The sequence below is a fragment of the Hipposideros armiger genome, unplaced genomic scaffold, assembly GCF_001890085.2.
Source record: "Hipposideros armiger isolate ML-2016 unplaced genomic scaffold, ASM189008v1 scaffold_33, whole genome shotgun sequence".
NCBI classification, from domain to species: Eukaryota; Metazoa; Chordata; class Mammalia; order Chiroptera; family Hipposideridae; genus Hipposideros; species Hipposideros armiger.
Window position 1 is genome coordinate 1,093,266 of NW_017731383.1, and position 17,309 is coordinate 1,110,574.

General features: G+C 58.0%; 1 protein-coding gene across 1 annotated transcript in view; it reads right to left on the minus strand.

Annotated features, from left to right (window-relative positions):
- MAD1L1 (mitotic arrest deficient 1 like 1) overlaps positions 1-17,309 on the minus strand; it is a 264,103-nt gene that overhangs the window by 17,309 nt on the left and 229,485 nt on the right. Inside the window, exon 13 of the mRNA XM_019637417.1 lies at positions 10,855-11,059. Coding sequence (XP_019492962.1) covers positions 10,855-11,059 — 205 coding nt within the window. The remainder of the gene's footprint in view (positions 1-10,854; positions 11,060-17,309) is intronic.

Genomic DNA, 17,309 nt, shown 5'->3' on the forward strand with positions numbered 1-17,309 from the left:
GGAAGAGCGCAATGATGGTGCCAACTTGGGCCAGTGAAGCAACGTCCTCCACAACTAGACTGAAGAACAAAACAACAACTTGTCTGTTCCCCTTCCCCCAATTCCCCAGCGCTGTTCCCATCCCCCAATTCCCCAATAAAAATCTTAAAACAAAAACAAAAACAAAAAAAACAAAAACTCTGCAGTAAAACTGGCACTTTTGGTGTGCAGCCTGCAGGCTAAGCACAGGCAGAGGCGAGGCCCTGCCAGCAAGGTCCAGGGCGGCTCCGTCTCCCCGACAGCTCTCGGCCCCACGCCACCGCCGTGGGCTGCCCTCTGACTTGCAGTTTTGCCCCTTCCAGAATATCCTGTCCACGTCCACGCAGCCTGCAACGTGGCACCTTTGGTACTTCTCCCTTCTCCCAGCAAAGCGGCCCTGGGCTCCTCCCATGTTTGGGCACATCGCCGGGTGGCTATTTTAAGGCCGGGTAGTCCTCCCCTGGCAGATCTACCAGTTCGTGCATTCATTCACACGTTAAAGTTTCTGGTGACTGAGTGCTACGGTCATAAAAATTCACGAGTTCCATTCTGGGAAAGATGAAAAATGTAAATTCAACCCCGTCTTCCACTGAAGGCGCCGGTAACACTGGGGAGAATGCATGGGCGGCAGCCCGCGGACCCGGAAGAGTGGCAGCTGCAGGCCGGCGGAGGGAGATGGGGCTCCAGGCATCACCAGCTCGAGGGGAGCTCCCTCTCTGACCGCAGAGGCTGCCTGGGCTGCCCGGCCCGACACCCTCACTGTGGGAGCGCTCACACCCGCCACGGCCTGGCCTCCACTTACCCCCACCTCCTTCGACTTCCTGCCGCCAACGCTCTGTAGTTTTCCGCACACAGTACAGCTCTTCTGTGCTTTGTTACATTTATACCTAGGAATTCCATTTTGGGGAGACTGAATAGAAATGGTATCATGTTTTTAATTTTGGTTTCCACAGGGTTGTTGCTAGCATACAATAGATAATATGCAGACATACTGTGCACACACACGTGCACTCACGTCACGTGAAGGGAGTTCAGCAAGGTTGCAGATACGAGGTCAATGCATAAAATCAAAGCTGAACTCTCCTTACTAGTTGTTTTTTTAACTACTTAGGATTTCCTACATGAACAGTCACGTCGTCTGCAAGGAGGGAAGTTTTGTTCCTTCCTTTCCAAACCGTGTGCCTTTCCTACTGCCCCGGCCGGGCTCCGAGGTGTCCACTCGGGGTGCTGCAAGGGCACGTCTGTGCCTCGTTTCTCAGCTCAGGGGAAAAGCCGGGGAGTCTCGCCCGCACGTATGAGGCCAGATGGGGGGTGCTGTAGATGCTCTTTGTCAATTTGAGGAAGTTTCCCCTCTTTTCCTAGTTTGCTGAGAGTTTCTGAGGTGCTGGATTTTGTCAAAAGCTTTTACTCCATCAGTTGATTTGATCAAGGTCGTGTGGCTGATTATTTGAATTGATATTTGAATGCTGAACCAGGCTCACATTCCTGGAATACAAAAATAAATTCCTATAGGTTCCGTTTTCTGTCTTGTCATTGGTTTTGAAATTAGGTTGATCTTTGCTTCGTAACATAAGTTGAAAAGTTCCCTCTCCCATTTTCTTGAAGAGACTGTGTTTGGCAGAATTCACCAGAGAGGCCGCCCAGGCCTGGAAGAGTCCTTGTTTGGAGGCTTTCGGTGACGGAGCCCATTTACATCCGAGCCGGAGCCCTGCTGAGATCACAGCCTCCCCCGGTGAGTAAGAGGTCTGCAGGCTGTTTCCTAAGGTCTGCTATTGCTGTTGCTGTTTGGACCCTGCTGTCACCTGGCCAGGGTGCAAAGGCGCCTGACTCCCGGACACAGACAGAGCGTATGGAGAGAAGCCCTCACTTTGTGGCCCAAGAAAGAAGCAGGAGGAACCCGGCTTTCCTTTTTTCCATCCTCTCCCATCCCGGTACGTAGGCAGTCCTGGGGTGTGCAGGTGCAGCTGGACGGGTGCCCGGAGCCCCGAGAGCGGAACCTTCTCTGTGACTGGTGGAGCTGTGACCCCAAGAGACTGCGGTGACTCCCTGTGGCTTCCCGTTCCGTCCCCAGTGGGTGTCAGCCTGGAACGCTAATGTAGCTGTGGGAAATGCATGGGGAGCAGGGCAAGTGAACCCGGATTTCTGGCCAGAGGTCTGTGAAGGGAGCCCTCAGAGAACGGGAGAATGTTGGAGGTCAGGGAGGAGGGATTCCAGGGGACGCTCCCCTCAGTGGTGCACGTACCCCTAAACGTACCTCTGAGCTGGGCGTGTGGGGATCTGACCCCATACAGCACGCCAAAGGCTGTGAGGACCTGACCGCGTGCCAGACCCTGCCCGGGACCCAGCACACCGAGGGAGCCCACGCTGGGGGACGCCAGCAGCACAGAAGTGGCTTCCACACGGAGCTGCCGGGAGCAGCTGGCTGACACCAACCAGCCACCAGAGGTTAACGTTGCCACTGAATTTCAAAAAGACCTAGAATCTCATGACATGATACTCAAAATTTCCAGAATACAGCCCAAAATAAGCAACAGGAAGAGACAAGCCTGTTAGGAAAAACGCAGCCAGAGGCACCAAAGTCAAGATGACGGAAATGTTAGGCTCGTCCGATGATCTGAGAAGTGAGTGATCACAAAGCACATGCCTTAGCTTGTCACTCGACTTAGAAACAGTATTTTACCCTGAAACTGGACTGGAGCCACCACTGGGCAGGCCCCCTGCCCCGGGATGTCACCGATGTCACATCCATCGCAGCGACACACTGAAACCCATCAGTCGGTGTGTTTGTGTGCTGTGTCTTTCTCATCCCTTCGCTTTTAACTTACAAATGACGTTTTCTGACAACCTCTGTCTTTCACGCAGGGAGGGTTACTTGCACGACTGTGGACGACTCGCTCATCGGGAACCACGGCGGCCAGAGCTGGAGAAACGGAGCTCGTTTTTAAAGCGGGGAAAGACGAGCTGCTGACCCAGGATTCCGGACGCAGCAGCGACGTCCATCAGGAACGAGGACAAAATGAAGGTCTTAGCAGATGAAGGGCGGCTACGAGCGTCTGATGCCGGCAGCCGGCTGAGAAAGAAACTCCAGAGGGAGCGTCTTGGCGAGAGGCGGCGGCGCCAGAGGGAAACCTGGAACCTCAGGGGCAAAGGCAGAGCGACAGGGGTGCGAGGTGTCTAGGCGAAAACCACAACGTTTTCTCTTATGTTCTTTCACATGTGTATGAGAGTTAAAAGCAATAACTGTAACATGTACAGTGGGATTTTCAACACGGGATGGGGTGTGGTGAGGAGCCACCTTATCATTCTAAACTGGTAAAATATTAATTATAAGTGCACTACGAAAAGTCAAGTATGTATATTGGAATCCCTAGAGAAACACTTTCAAAAGTATCTAAAGAGATATAATAAAAAAATAAGATAAATCAAAATGCAATATGAAAAAATGTTCAAATAATCTCAAAATAGGTAGAAAAGGGGAAACAGAAATTAAATACAGAGGGCAAACAAATTAGTCATAAAATGGTAGGCCTGAATCCAAATGTATTAACAATTACATTAAATATAAATGGTCTAAAAACACATATTAAAAGACAGAATACACATTCCTATCAGGTGTATGTGGAGCGTTTACTAAGAAAACTAGCTTGGGGTCTGCTTCAATATTGAAAAATTTCATCAATAATCCACCACACTGACAGTCTAAGGAAGAAAAACCACACGATCATATCAAGTGGTGCAGAAGAAGCACCTGATGAAACCCACCATCCAGCATGATACACACTCTCGGCAAACTAGAAATAGAGGGAATCTCCTCAGCTTGTAAACAGACCAGGGTGCGCCAGGGTGAAGGCCGGGCGCTTTCCCGAGATCAGGAACGGGAGCCACCCTCCCCACTGCTGCCCAATGCCGGCCACCCTGCAGCCCTGGCGAGGACAAACAGGCAAGAACACGGCATACAGGTTTCCAGTTTAAAGGAATGAATACAACAGTCCCTGTTCACAGATGACCTGATTACCAAGAAAAAAAAAAAAACCCTCGAAACAACAAAACCCTCCCAGAACTAGTAAGTGAGTTCAGCAAGGTCACAGGATACGAGCCCAACACAAAAACCAGTCAGATTTCTATACACAAGCAAAGAACAAATGGAAACAGTAAAAAGCAAAACAAAACAACAAAACACTTAAAATAACTCTAAAAATAAAAATAAAAGTAACAATGAAACACTTAAGTAAATATCTAACAAAACATGTAGTGTGTATCTGTGCGCGCGCATGTGTGCGCGTGCTGAAAATCACAAAACGCTGATGGAAGAAAAAAAAGGAAACCGAAATCAATGGAGAGATGTACCATGTTTTGGACTGGAAAAGCTCGTCATGTTAAAGATATGGGTTCTCCCCAAACTGATCTATAGATGTAATGGAATTCCCATAAAGGCCTCGGCAGGGTTTTTGTAGATATAGACAGACTGATTCTAAAATTTATACGAAAGGCAATAGAATTGCCATTGCCAAAACGAGTTTGAAAAGAAAGCATAAAGTTGGAAGAATTATGCTATTGATTTTAAGACTTACTACCAAGCTACAGTATCCAGGCAGTGTGGTATTAGCGAAGGGACAGACAATTTAATCAATGGAACAGAAGAGAGGGTGTAGAAACAGACCCACGTTAATCAACTGATTTGACAAAGGGCCAAAGGTAATTGATGAAAACAAGACAGTCTTTTCGACAAATTATATTGGAACAATTAATTGGACATTCATATAAAAGCTCAAAAGCAAAAAAGTACCTCAATCTAAATCTCATACATATGCAAAAATTAAGTCAAATGCATTACAGATTTAAATGTCAAACTAAAAACTTTTAGTAGAAAACAGAAAAAAAGTATGTTGGCCTTGGGTGAGGCAGGGTTCTCAGCTCTGACGCCTATAAAAGAAAAGCTGGTCATCAGAGAGCATCAAAGTTAACAAGGTTTGCTGTGAGAAAGACACTCGAAGAGGGAACTCCCCCAACTCAGCACAAAGAACACATCTAATCAAGAAAGGGGCAAACACTTGAACGGACTCCAGCCAAGCGGACGCAGGGATGGCTGACACGCAACAGAAGATGGTCAGCACTAGACACCAGGGCGATGCGACCTGACACGTGATGAAAGCCCACCACACACACACTGTGACACCAGCGTTGGCACGGCGTGCAGCCAGGGACTCCACGCGTGGCCGTTTCTCACAGAGCTAAGCGTACACTGACCACACGACCTGGCGGTCCCACGGCTGGACAGACCCCACGCAGGAGCCTGCGCCGTCCCTTCTGCCTCCGCTGTTCGGCGCTTGGGAGTGGCGTATCTGGTGTCTGACCCAACTCCGGGCGTGCGGTTTGGAAGCCTCTGCAGTGCTTTCAGGTCCACCCCACGTGTGTGCCACCTGGGTGCCCGGCTGGCCCTAGGCCCCGCCTGGGAGGGACCCACGTGGTCTGGGAGCCCTTCTCATCCCTGCAGGGAAGATGCTGGCGTCCAGGCTACTTGAGCTCGGGTCCAGACCTCTCTCCCGCCTCACCCTGGCCCCCTGGCTCCATGGCTGGGCCGGGGGCGACTGTCCTCTGGAAGCAGAGCCCCTGTCCCCCGAGCACAGAGAACGCCTCCCTCCCAGAACAGGAGCCTTTGCACAAACCTTCTCTTTGCTGCTGGGGAAAACAAGAGCGCGAGGGGTGTCCAGGGCCCCGGTTCCCAGTCGAAGCTGCTCTGTGAGGCGCGGGGCTCTCTCTCCAGTGGGGCTGGCCGGGCACCTGCACAGCTCTGGGAGCAGAGCCGGCTGCACAACTAACAAGCAGCCGCTTCACAGGCCCCAGGGCCCTGGGAGGTGGCTCAGGCCGCGGTTCCATGGGGGAGGGGGGCGTGGTAAGGAAAGACCCAGGCTGGGACACAGCCTCCCACTGCTCCCAGTGCCACTGTGGAAGAGGGAACAGCTCCCGGGAGCAGGGACGGCTGCAGGAGGCCAAGCAGTTGGACGTGTGTCCCTCCCTGTCCCCTTCCCGGCAGTCTCACGCCCCTCAGTTCCGAGGTCCCCCCTCCAGCTGAGGAGCAGGGCTCTTCCTGAGACGGGTGGGGCTTCTTCTTGCCCCCAAAGGCTTGGTGCCATCAGACAGAGCCCCGCCCCTGAGCTGAGCACAGACCCCATCTAAGTGGGAACCACCTCTACGCCCTGGGCAGCCAGACCGCGTGGCCACGGCAAACCCTGGCCGTGTCACCGAATGTGAGGCGCAAGTCACATGGAGCCTCAGAGTCCTCACAAGTGGTCTGTGGCTGGAACCTTCCTTCCGCCCAAGTGCGTGCGCGCCCGCCCTAGGATGGCCTGCTCCAGCGAAGGGCTCCAGGCCCCTCTCAGCTGTGCCATCCTGGACACGTGTGGGCGCTCACTGTCCGCTCAGTCAAGCAGCTTGGGTGGCCCAGGGTCTGCCCGTCCTGGCCCTCCCGGGGTGTCCTCCTCTCAGGGTAGAGCAGAGGGGCTCCCCGTGCCCCACCATCCTCCCTCCTGCTCCCAAGACACCCCAGGATCAGCTGTGCCCACAGTCAGGCAGTGACAAATATGATCACCTTCAAAGTGTCGCTCTGACAAGATTAGATTATTTTAATATTAATGCATTACCTAATTAAACTGTAATTAATAATCTCTCTGGCCCAGCCTGGATAAGGAAGGTAGCCATGCGAGGAGCCAGGAGGTGGGGGTGGGGCCGCGGTTTTAGGTTCCTGCCAACCCAGGGGCCGTGCCATTGATATGGGTGGTTTAGCAATTCTTTTGTCAAAAATCCAGCAGGAAAACCTCATTAAGAGCTTTTCCTGCCTAACCATCAGAGCAGGTAGGGGTGAGTGGTGGCCGCCCCTCACCCCCTACCTGGGTGCCCAGAGCGACCCCAAACATGCTGGCACGGGGCTGGACGCGCTCTCCTCTTTAGCCAAACGGCTTTCTTTGGGAGGTGGGGCAGCCCTGCCATCTGGCTCCGAGTAGAACCACTGTGTGCCCGTCCATCTGAAGGCCAGCTCTAAGCCTCGCCCTGTGCACAGCGGACCGGAGCCGTCTGGACCGCTGGCCTTCTGATGTATCTGTCAAGGACCGGCCACGTTTTCCCATGGTCTGCTGTTGGTGCTAAGTCAGGGCCCGGCCACAGCAAGCCCGCAGCTCCCAGCAACACCTGTCCTCACAGCCACAGGCCTGAGTGGTGGCAGGACCGGCTGGCCTTTGAGGTCCAGACTAGAGGGTGGACAGTGTCAGAGAGGGTGGGACATTTGCTGGTGCTACAAGGCCCTGGAGCCCTGCTCTCCAGGACGTGTCTCTGGGTGCCAGGGAACCCATCAGGCACGGACCAGTGCCAAGGCTTCGGTAGCTGGGGGAGGTCACCGGGCACAGCCAGGGGCCTAGTCCCCCTGCTGCTGGAGGCCTGTGTCTAGAGACAGACGCGGAGGCCCAGGGGACGGTGGGTGCGCTGAGTCGTGGCTGCTGACAACTCAGAGCCCTCCAGGCAGAATAAACACACACGGCCTCCACAGAGGCCGGCACTCCTCGCTGTGCTCTGTCGACACCAGCACCACCGCCATCTGTCCACCTGGCACAAGGGCCATCAGTATGGCGTCTGGCTGTCCTAACTGGCTCCCTCTGTGGACACAGCTGCTGTCCAGGAGGGGGAGTGGCCTGTGGTGCCCGTGGTGGCAGCAGCAGCCTGCGAGACTGCGAGACGGAGGGTACAGGTTCTGTGAAGGTGGTGGGGGGCGGACGATGCAGGCTGCACACCCACCGGCGGTCCACACACGGCCACTTCCTTATCCCTAGGATGTTGAGCTGACCTGGCCCAAGCAATGCCCCACCTACCATGGCCATGGCTCGGTCCGCTGTGCCCCAAAGACAAAACCACCCACACTTCCGGTCAGACACCAGCAGCTGGGTCTAGCCCAGGGCATCTCAGCACCAGGCACCCTCCACCCTACTGCCGCGCCTTACTCAGGCCCCACTGGGGTCCTGCAGGCCCGTGTCCCCGCCAGCCGAGCACCTCAGTGGCCTGGCACTCGCCGGGCCTTCACAAGCCATTTACAGCAGGCCACGCGGGGCAGAAAGGTGGGAAGCTCTGGCCCACATCACCTCTCGAGGCACTGGAGGTGCTCTGTCCCCAGAGCCTTCAGGCCAGGATGTCTGTGCCAGCTACTGCCGAGGCTGCTGCACTGGGTCTCTGGCGCGTCCCCGGGGCTGGCGCTGACGCCCTGCCTTTCACATCTTCCTTCTAGGTTCCCCCTCATTTCACCGGAGGCGCATGCTTGACCAGCCTCCTGAGAACGGGGACGGGGCTCAGCCTTTTCAGGCCTTGAACATGAGAAGCTGTCCTCAGACTCATGGTGGTGGGGATGGCAGTCGGGTCCTCCTGGGACCGCCCTAGGCCTCCCAGCTCCTGGGTCACTGTGACGACAGGCCAGGCCGACACTGACTCTCAAGACACCTGCGATTTCTCCCTGCAAGGCCACAGGCTGTCCTCTGTCCCCTTGCGTGGGTGCCTTCTTAGTGCCCCACGTGACAGGCAGTCACCTCTCTTCCCAAAGGAAACGCTCTCCTTAGGTGCTGTGACTGCTTGGGTTTTGGATCTCATGGGCAGTTCCTCGAAGTTTCTTACCTTTTTTCTCCTGTTTTCTATCTCACTCTCTTTTTGTTCTATTTCTCAGATAAATGTTCCCTATTTTATCCCATAAATTTTTTATTTAGATTTTCATTTAATTCTTGCTGTTTGTGACTTACGAAGTACCTGTTTTTCTCTTTGAAAACATTTTAAACCATCTTGTTCTTGTCCTTGTTCGATTGCTGTGATGTCCTTCCTCATCTCCGGGGCCTCCTGTACGGCTCCTGGGGGTTTACTCGCCTCTGATGGTGTGTTTCCACCAAGTGGCGTTTTTCCTACTTGTTTATCTTGCTCTGTTTCTCACTGTCTGATAGTCCTTGGTTACCCACTAATAATCAGGAGTGAGCTCTACAGGGCCCTCCGAGGGGCCCCCCTGTGCAGTGACGGGCCACACTGTCCCCTGGGGGTCCCCAACGTCAGTGCCTTTGGTCTTGTCAGGCTGGTCAGGTGCCCCGAAAGGAGCCTGCCCTGGGGGTGAGCAGAGCGGGCCTGGGGTGAGGGCCTGGGCAGGTGTTGGGTCCATTTGCACCCGTCCACTCCACCCCTCGAGTTCAGTCAGTGCTCTCGTCCTGAACTGTGCCCTGGGCTGATGTCCTCTGCAGCCCCTCCAGAGCAGCGACCCACAGACGTGAGGGGCGCCTGTCGCCAGAGATCGCTGGCCCACCCCCAGGATCTCTCACCCAGTGCGACTGAGCTGGAGCCCGAATCCTGCATTTCTGCAGGTTCCCAGAGGCTGCCGCCAGCCGAGGCCGCTGTGGAACCACTGCTCCAGGGGACGAAGCCGCGGCTCTGTCTCCGGCTTTCGGTCTCTGCTGGGGGAGAGGCAACTGCCCACTGAGTGCAGCCGGGCGGGAGGTGTGGGGCTCCGACCGCCTCAACGGCCCTCTCCAGCAAGCATCCTTAGCCCTCCTCGTCTGAGCCAGTACCCCTCCCCCAGCGCTATAGCTGCCAATTCTGGGACTTTGGGGAGTTTTGTGGCATAACTGGGAGTGGTGCTCGGCTCTGCCATGCCCACAATCCTTTGTTCCTGCTTACCATTCAACCACCCACCACCGGCTGCCGGATTCCAAAGGGTGCCCCGGCCCGCTGGCCTCCTCTCTGTCCACACCTGGACCATGCAGGGTGGGCCAGGGCTGCCCCCCTTCCCGGGCCCCGACTGACGCTCCAAGGTCCCTCAGGGGAGCCGACCCACGCCCTCCCGCAGTGTGACACAGAAGCGCCTCTCTAAGCCCCGTCCGCTAGGCACCCTCGCCAGACGCCAAGCAGCTCTGTCCCCATGCTGAGCACAGTGACAGAGGAGAGCCTCAAGCCTTACTGGAGGACGACCTATCCTATCAGGTGAGGTCGGGGACCCTTCTGTGGGCCCTTTCACAAAGGACACGTCAGGTTGGTCAGGTGCCCCGAAAGGAGCCTGCCCCGGGGGTGAGCAGAGCGGGCCTGGGGTGAGGGCCCTAGTGCACATGTCCCTGCAAACATCCCCACGGGCGGGCAGGCAGGCAGGGCCCTCAGCGACACGAGCCCACGGCATCCGTGCTCCGCGCCCAGAAGGCCCAGAGCAGAGGCCGCAGGTGCCCCTCTGGCCACCGGCTTCCCTACGGGGCACACCGTGTATGGCGACCCCGGGAAACTGGGCCCCCAAAGGCTCTCCTTCTTGGCAGCGACAGAACTCCTTTTCTCTGCACTTGCTGAGTGCACGTTCTGAGGCCCGGACTCGGCAAATGTAAAACTCTGAGGCCAACAGTGACATGCCAGCTGTCACTTTACTGGAGGTGACGAGCCCTGTGGCGACAGGTCGCTTCCCTGATTTACAGAGTGCCGTATGGGGTGAACGTGCGGATTCGAAAGCAGCTTCCTTTGGCCTCTGCAGAGGGCCCCTGGATCCTGAGAAACGCACTTAGGCCAGCGAAAGACGGCCCTATGTCCGTGGAGTATTGGATTTGCCGGTGATGAGTGGGCCCATGCAAGCTGATAAACGATACTAATTTGTTCTTGGCGTCTGAAAAGATTTCGGCCACTTATTTCCCCTCTGCCGCCTGAGTTGCTTCCTGCCGCTCTCCGCACAGCCCCTGCGACGCTTGGTCCAGACCCTCCCTCGGCCCGGCTGCCCGCATAGGATGGGCGGATGGACAGACGGACGGACGCTCAAGCCACCCCACTGGCTGTCAAGGACAGGGGAGCGCCTACCTGCCACCTCCTTGGACGACGGCAGACATGAGGCCTCCAGGCTGGCCGGGACGGGGCCGCCTCTCTCCAGGGTGCCCAGCAGGGCCCGCAGCCGCTCGCACTCCTCCTGCAGCCGGGCCTGGTCCTGGCGGAGGCACTGCCGCGCCGCGCTGGCCGGGTTCATGCTCATGTGCAGTACTTTGGTTCTGCTCTGGTCGTAGTCACCCTGCGGGAGCACAGGGCACGGGGTCAGCACAGCCGCAGCCTCTGTGACCACGACAGGACCCAGGCGCCCAGAAGCTGTGGTGCCCAACACCTGCCGCCTGAGGCTGACGATCAGGACCGGCCTGGCAGACGCAGTGGCCGGGGCCTGACTCTCGGCGCTCCTCCTCCACGGGCACAGCTCTGCCAGGCGCGTCACCTCTCTGGGCTTCTGTGCCTGTCAACGAGGCCATGCTGCCACCATTGACCTCCAGGAGTTGTAAGGAAGAAACGGGGGAGAACGCCGAGAAAACCCTCCTGGATGCACCGTGGGAACATTGTAGACGCTCAGCACACACGCGTCCCCTCCTGTTAGTCTTAACCACCTGACGTAAAGACAGACTGCGGCGGGCACCTTGTACATGTGACGCGGCTCAACACGCTGTTGGCAACTACTGCAGTGACTCGGGGCTCCCGCCAGCCTGTGACGGTGCCTTGGCAGGCCGCTCATGGACGCCTGGCTCCCAGTCCCTAACAGCAGGGCCCGTACATTAAAAACAAGCACGTGACAGAAACAGTGAGGACTCTGCCGAGTCCCCATGTGCCCCACGCAGTCCCAATTAACATGTCGCACGCCAGGCCGTCTCGGTGCCACTCGCAAACCCACGCCGATCCGTTTCTTCGCATTTCCATTCACCCCATGCCCTTCCCGTCCTGGGACCCAGGTGACCCTTGGTCGTCATGTCTCCTTCAGCTCCACATGGTTGCCTGGCGAGGAGGCCCAGGGGTGCAGCGCCCACCTCCGCACAGCTCTGACTGTGGCCCCTGACTGGGTGTGGTGCAGGGCTGTCCCCGGCGAGGGCTCTGCTGCCCCGTCCACGCTGCACGCTGGAAGTCACCGTGCAGACCACACCTTGGCACTTCTTCAACCCCTTACCGACACCAGTGCTGACTGGACATCTATTTGATGCTCTGGTTTATAATCCATCACACTCCTCTTATGGCTTTGGCCACTGGGGGCTCTCAGTCGGCTCCTGTGTCCCCCCCGACATGCCCCATCTAGGTTTCACATTTTCGGGCACTTCCTTCCTTTCTGGAACTAGGTGTTCTAGGCTCGTCCTGTGTGTTTCCTGCCCAGTCCCAGAGCCAGCCATGTCTGCACGGGGCCCTGGATCCTTCGTCTGGGCGCTGGCGTGCTGGCCGCTGTTGGGCCGCCGCTGCTTCTTGGCCCTCAGCAGACAGAGCCAGGGAGTGCACGCGTGTGCCAGCTCGTGTGCATCCACTTATCTAGGGACGTTTCTGAGTGTAGCACCCAGGTCTCTCTCTAGTGGACCAAACGCGTCCACAGTGGCATCTGCAGCACACGGGTCGCTCCGCCTGTCCTGCGCTCTAACCGCCTCCAGCAGTCACAGCCTGGCACCCCCGCCCACCGCGCACTGGCTCAGCTGTCCCATCAGGACACGCGACAGCAGTCTGCGTGCCGACCCATCTCTGTGGAAACGCTTTATCGACGAGCACAGGGCTGCGTGCAGCTCTTTCTGCTGTGAATCTACAAATCCCCCATTTCCCGGCACCCGCCCCTCCCCCGCCAGTGAAGCCGTTTCCTGTCACCTAAGTGAGACTGTTTTGTCACATTCTGGATTCCGTTCTCCCGGGATGACTCCTAAATTCTGCATCTTTTCAGGTTCACTGTGTGTGCTGTTGAGCTCTGCGGCCCGTGACAAATGCAGTGTCATGCGCCCTCCATGGCAGCGGCACAGAGGAGCTTCACCGCCTAAGACACCCCCGAGCGCATTGGGAAGCTCCCCTCCCACCCGTCTAAGGGCGGCTCCCAAGGGTGCAGGTGTCCGAGACCCCACCTGGGGAGGGACAAGGAGGCTGCTGCTCCTTGTGCTCCTCAGCCAGGGGGAGGGTCTACAGGGGTCTGAGGCCCTGAAGCGGTCACAGCAGGAGCTGCTCTGGTCATCAGCTCCCTGGGCCTCTCTAAGGCCAGCGGCCAGTTCAGGGTAGGGAGGGCGCCTGCCACAGAGCCGCACTGCTGAGGAGGACCCGCACCGGTCCCAGCAGGTGGTCTGGGGGCGGACAAGACTGGCGGTGCACACGCACGTGCGCAGGCCTGGGGTCTCCCTCGGCCAAGTGCTCTGAGAGACGGCGTCCCCAGAGCTGACTCCCCAGAGCTGACGGGCAGTGTGCTGCTGCCCTGGGGCCCTGTCCGCCTCTGCAAACGAGGGACACTGAGCCAGCTCAGCAGACACGCACCCGTCCCCTCCAGCTCTGACGCCCAGGGACCTGCCTCCTCCTCTCCCGCCGCCTGTGCCTTCTGCCCACACGCTTCTCTCCCTCTTCAGGGAGAACACGGGAAACAGTGTCTTTATTCAGATCAGTAAACTCCCCCAGAGAAAAGTGTAGCTGTCCCAGCAGGGAGCTCAGGCTGCTGTGGGACGCGCCCCTCCAAGTCACTGCAGATGGGCAGCCACTGCTCAGCCCTCAGCCAGCCTGAGCCCCGAACCCTCAGAATGTGCCTCAAACAGGGAGGAAGGCGGGGAGAGGGTAAGGAGCAGCAAGACCCCAACTCCCCTGCATTCCCCCCCCCCCCCCCCGTAAAACTGTTTCCTGACATAACTTTGCTCGTCAAGTGTGAGCTCGGAGGCCCCACAGGGAGGGGAGGAGGGGAGGCCTCACGTCCACGTCACGCTGTCTCTGTCCTAACAAGAAAGCCCCCTGGGCTGCCGGAGAACGAATGACTGTGCTCTGCACCGTGGAACACAAACTGAGTTTCTTATCACCCCCAAGTGTCCCAAATGCAGCTTCTCACCCCTTAAAAATATAAAAAGCAGAGCCGGTTGGCAGGCCGGGCCTGGCCTGGGTCCACCCCTCACGTTCCAAGTCAGAGAGTGAAGGGTCCCTCCTTCCCTCAGGCCACGAAGCAGGTGCTGTCCGGGGCCTGAGCTGTGGGTCCGCGCTGGCCACCGCGTCCTCCCCGGCCCCCAATACCCCACTGCCCACACTTGCGAGGGGCCCTGCAGGGCGCTGGGCGCAGTGCTGGACCTGGAGGCCGCCCAGTCTCACCAGACCCAGGAGAGATGGCTCCTGGACGCTGCCCAAGACCACGGCTTCTGATGACTGGCTCACTGCTGTGGGTGAGCTGTTCCCCTTGACGGAGCTTAAGGCACAGAGAATGCTTCAGTGTGTCCGAGGGTGTAAGGATCAAACTGAGAACCAGCAGGGCTTCACCAAACCAAACCTCATCAGAAGGGAGACAGAACAAAGTTGTCACAGGCCTGAGGGACTCGGGGAAATGACGAGCCTGTGAAACCTCCAGGTATCATGAGTGGGCGCTGGGGTCCACCCGCTGACGTGGTGACAACTCAAGTCGCTGCCCCAGTTTGGGGATGAAGCTGCAAAAGCTCCCAGTCCCCAAGGCTGTGGCTCTGGCCGCAGGGAGCAGGGCCCCCACCCACCCCAAACGGCGCAGCGGGGGCCTGGAGGGGACAGCGGTTCCGTCAGTGGACAGAGCACTGTGTGGAGTGGGGTAAGCTCTGTCCTGGTCCCCATGCGCACACACCCTGGGACCGGGGCCAGGCCCACAGTGAGTTCTGCTGCTGACCGAGCGGCTGGCCACGGCTCTGAGTCGCTCCTGGGGTATGGGGATGACCACTCCTCAGGACTGCTGAGGACTGACCGAGTGACGTCGATTGAAACCCTCTGTGGGCCATAAAGCTCTGTACCGATGTTACCGTTTCTGTATTAAAGGGCTTCTTACATGATGCTCTCCGGGGATGACATGGGCACTGGGACTGCAGTGTCTCCCCCACCCACCGAGCCACTCCCCCCCTCACTCACCTACACACTCGCTCACCTACTGACTGTCACCCGTGGGTTTCTTCCATCCTTTCTTTCTCCACCTGTTCATCTACCATCCACCTAGCCACCCGTTCCCCCTCCCTTCCCTCCTTCTGTCCATCCGGTAGATCCCACCATTCTTGAGAGCAGCGGTGCTGGCAGCCAGGGAGGACTGCCCGGGCCGGAGCACAGGGGTCACTCCCCGCCATTCTGGGAGGAGGGCCACGCCTGTGTCCTCAGGTGGTGCCAGTCCTTTGCTCCAGATGGAACTGTCCCTAAGGTGGAGGGCTGGCCTGGCCTGGTGGCAACACTGAACTTCTAAGCACACTGTGACCACAAGCTGGGGGCAGTACAGCGCAGCCGTTCCAGGAACCAGCAGCAAGTCGCCGAGCACTGAGAAGAGAGAGCAGTGCGCGGGGCACAGACAGTCTCCGCTGTCACGCCGCTGCCACTTGAGGGAGACGTGGGCCTCACGTCCTGGATGCAGACACGGGTAGCTGTCCATGACTCTCATGATGAATTTCAAATACGAGCTTAGCCCCCAAGGTCTGGTCCTATACCTTTGCTGTCCTGACGGCCCACGCGCCGCCGTGGACCAGTAGGCGCACCACATACCACCAGGCTTCCGGGCTGGGGGTCCTGCTCCCACTGTCCCCCACACCCAGGTGGCTGCCCTGACCTCCACTCGGTTTGCCACCACGACCCCCCGAGCTGGCTGGCCCCCACACCCTCTCAGAGCACTCACTACCCTGCACTGGTATTATCTGCATACACGTCCATCTCCCCACTGAGGCCGTGAGTTCCTTGCGTTAGAGACACCGTCTTACCCCTTGGGGACATGGGCAGTGTCATCCGGGTCCCTCCTTAGCCCTGAGCAGTGGCTGAGACACATGGGCACTTGGTGAAGAAGCAATGGAGGGAGGAAGGTCTCTGAGGCTCCTCAGTGGGGAGATGTCCTTCGGGGGGTGCGGGGACCACAGGCTCACTGGGCTCCCCGGCTGGAGTTAGCCTCTGCTCACGCCCTCTGTCCTGCGTGACACCTAAGCCCCCACAGTGGAGGCAGGTGCCAGAATCCTGGCCCTGCTGTAAAGATGAGGAAATGAAGGCCTTGCTGAGATGGTGGGCGCTGGGGTCCACCCTGGGGTGGGCTTGGGATGGCCGAGTGCAGCCATCAGCCGAGTTTCAGGGCTGCCCCTAAGTGCTCCTCCGCCTGTGAGCTTGAGGTCTTGGTTGAGGGGACTCTCCCTGAACTAGGCCGGCCCTGCAGAGAGAATCAAGCCGAAAGGACATCACATGACCTGTGAGCGCAGCCTGTGGCAAATCAGTTCTGGGACCTTCTTTCTATTTTACTTACAGACTGAGGAGCAAGAGCCGACACCATTCTCACTGCTCTGCTCCTGCCCGAGGACTAGCATCCAACACAGCTGCCCCATTTCCAGGACCAACCCGAAGACACCACGAAAATGCTCCCTTGGCCCAAACCTGCCCCCTCTCCCTGCACCTGGGGGGCAGGCCGTTCCCCAGAGGTCGCCCTGCAGACCGCAGGCTGAGCTGAGCCCCATCCCCCACGAGCAGCACGGCGGGCAAGTACCTGGCCACATGTCCACACCCAGCACGCTGCTGGAAGTCGGGGACAGGGTCACATCGTGCCAACTGCCCCCAGAAGCCTCCCCCTGAAGTCCCCACTGTCTCTAGGCTGGCGTGGTATGTGTGAGGTCTGGGTCGCTGTACGTCTGGCGTGCCATCTTGTGACACACCTGAGCCTGCATGTGAACACTGGATGGGGCCTCCCTGGGATGGAAGGCCACACGGAGACGCAGTTTCTTCAGTCACCTGAGTGGGTCCAGGCCACAGGGCCACCTGCCCACCAGCGGGAGACAAAATGGCTGCTGTTTTAAGCCACTAAGTTTTGGACCTTTAAAACAAAGCACCAGGTAACTGACGCCACCCCCTGGAGGAGGCTACGTAAGAGACGAGGCCTGAGGCCGCCAAGGGCCTCCTGGTCCCAACCACACCAGAGGCAGGTTCCTGGGAGGCCCCTGGGCCAGTGCCTTCGGAGCTCTCCAAGGTTAGGACAGGGCCAAGGGGTCATGCTCTGACCTGGTCATGACGGTGACGTCAGCTGTGTTGGTGCCGTTTAGGGCGGTTCTTTGCAGGAACTGGGAGTGTGCACACGCCCCGCTGGGTGAAGTGAAGGGCAGGAACCATCCCCTGGGCGGGCAGCCCCAGGCCCCTCCTGCTGCTAAAGCTGGGGTCCACCTGGGCCACCGGAACTGAGGCACCACTCAGGAGGCACAGTGCTGTGGCGTGTGCCCGTCCCGTCGCCATCGGCCTCTTGCCCACAGCTGCACTCGGTCCCTCACAAAACTTCATTTTAGGGGCAATGGGCTGAGAGCGGGTCAGGACTGGTGGCTCGGGGCCCTGAAGACCGT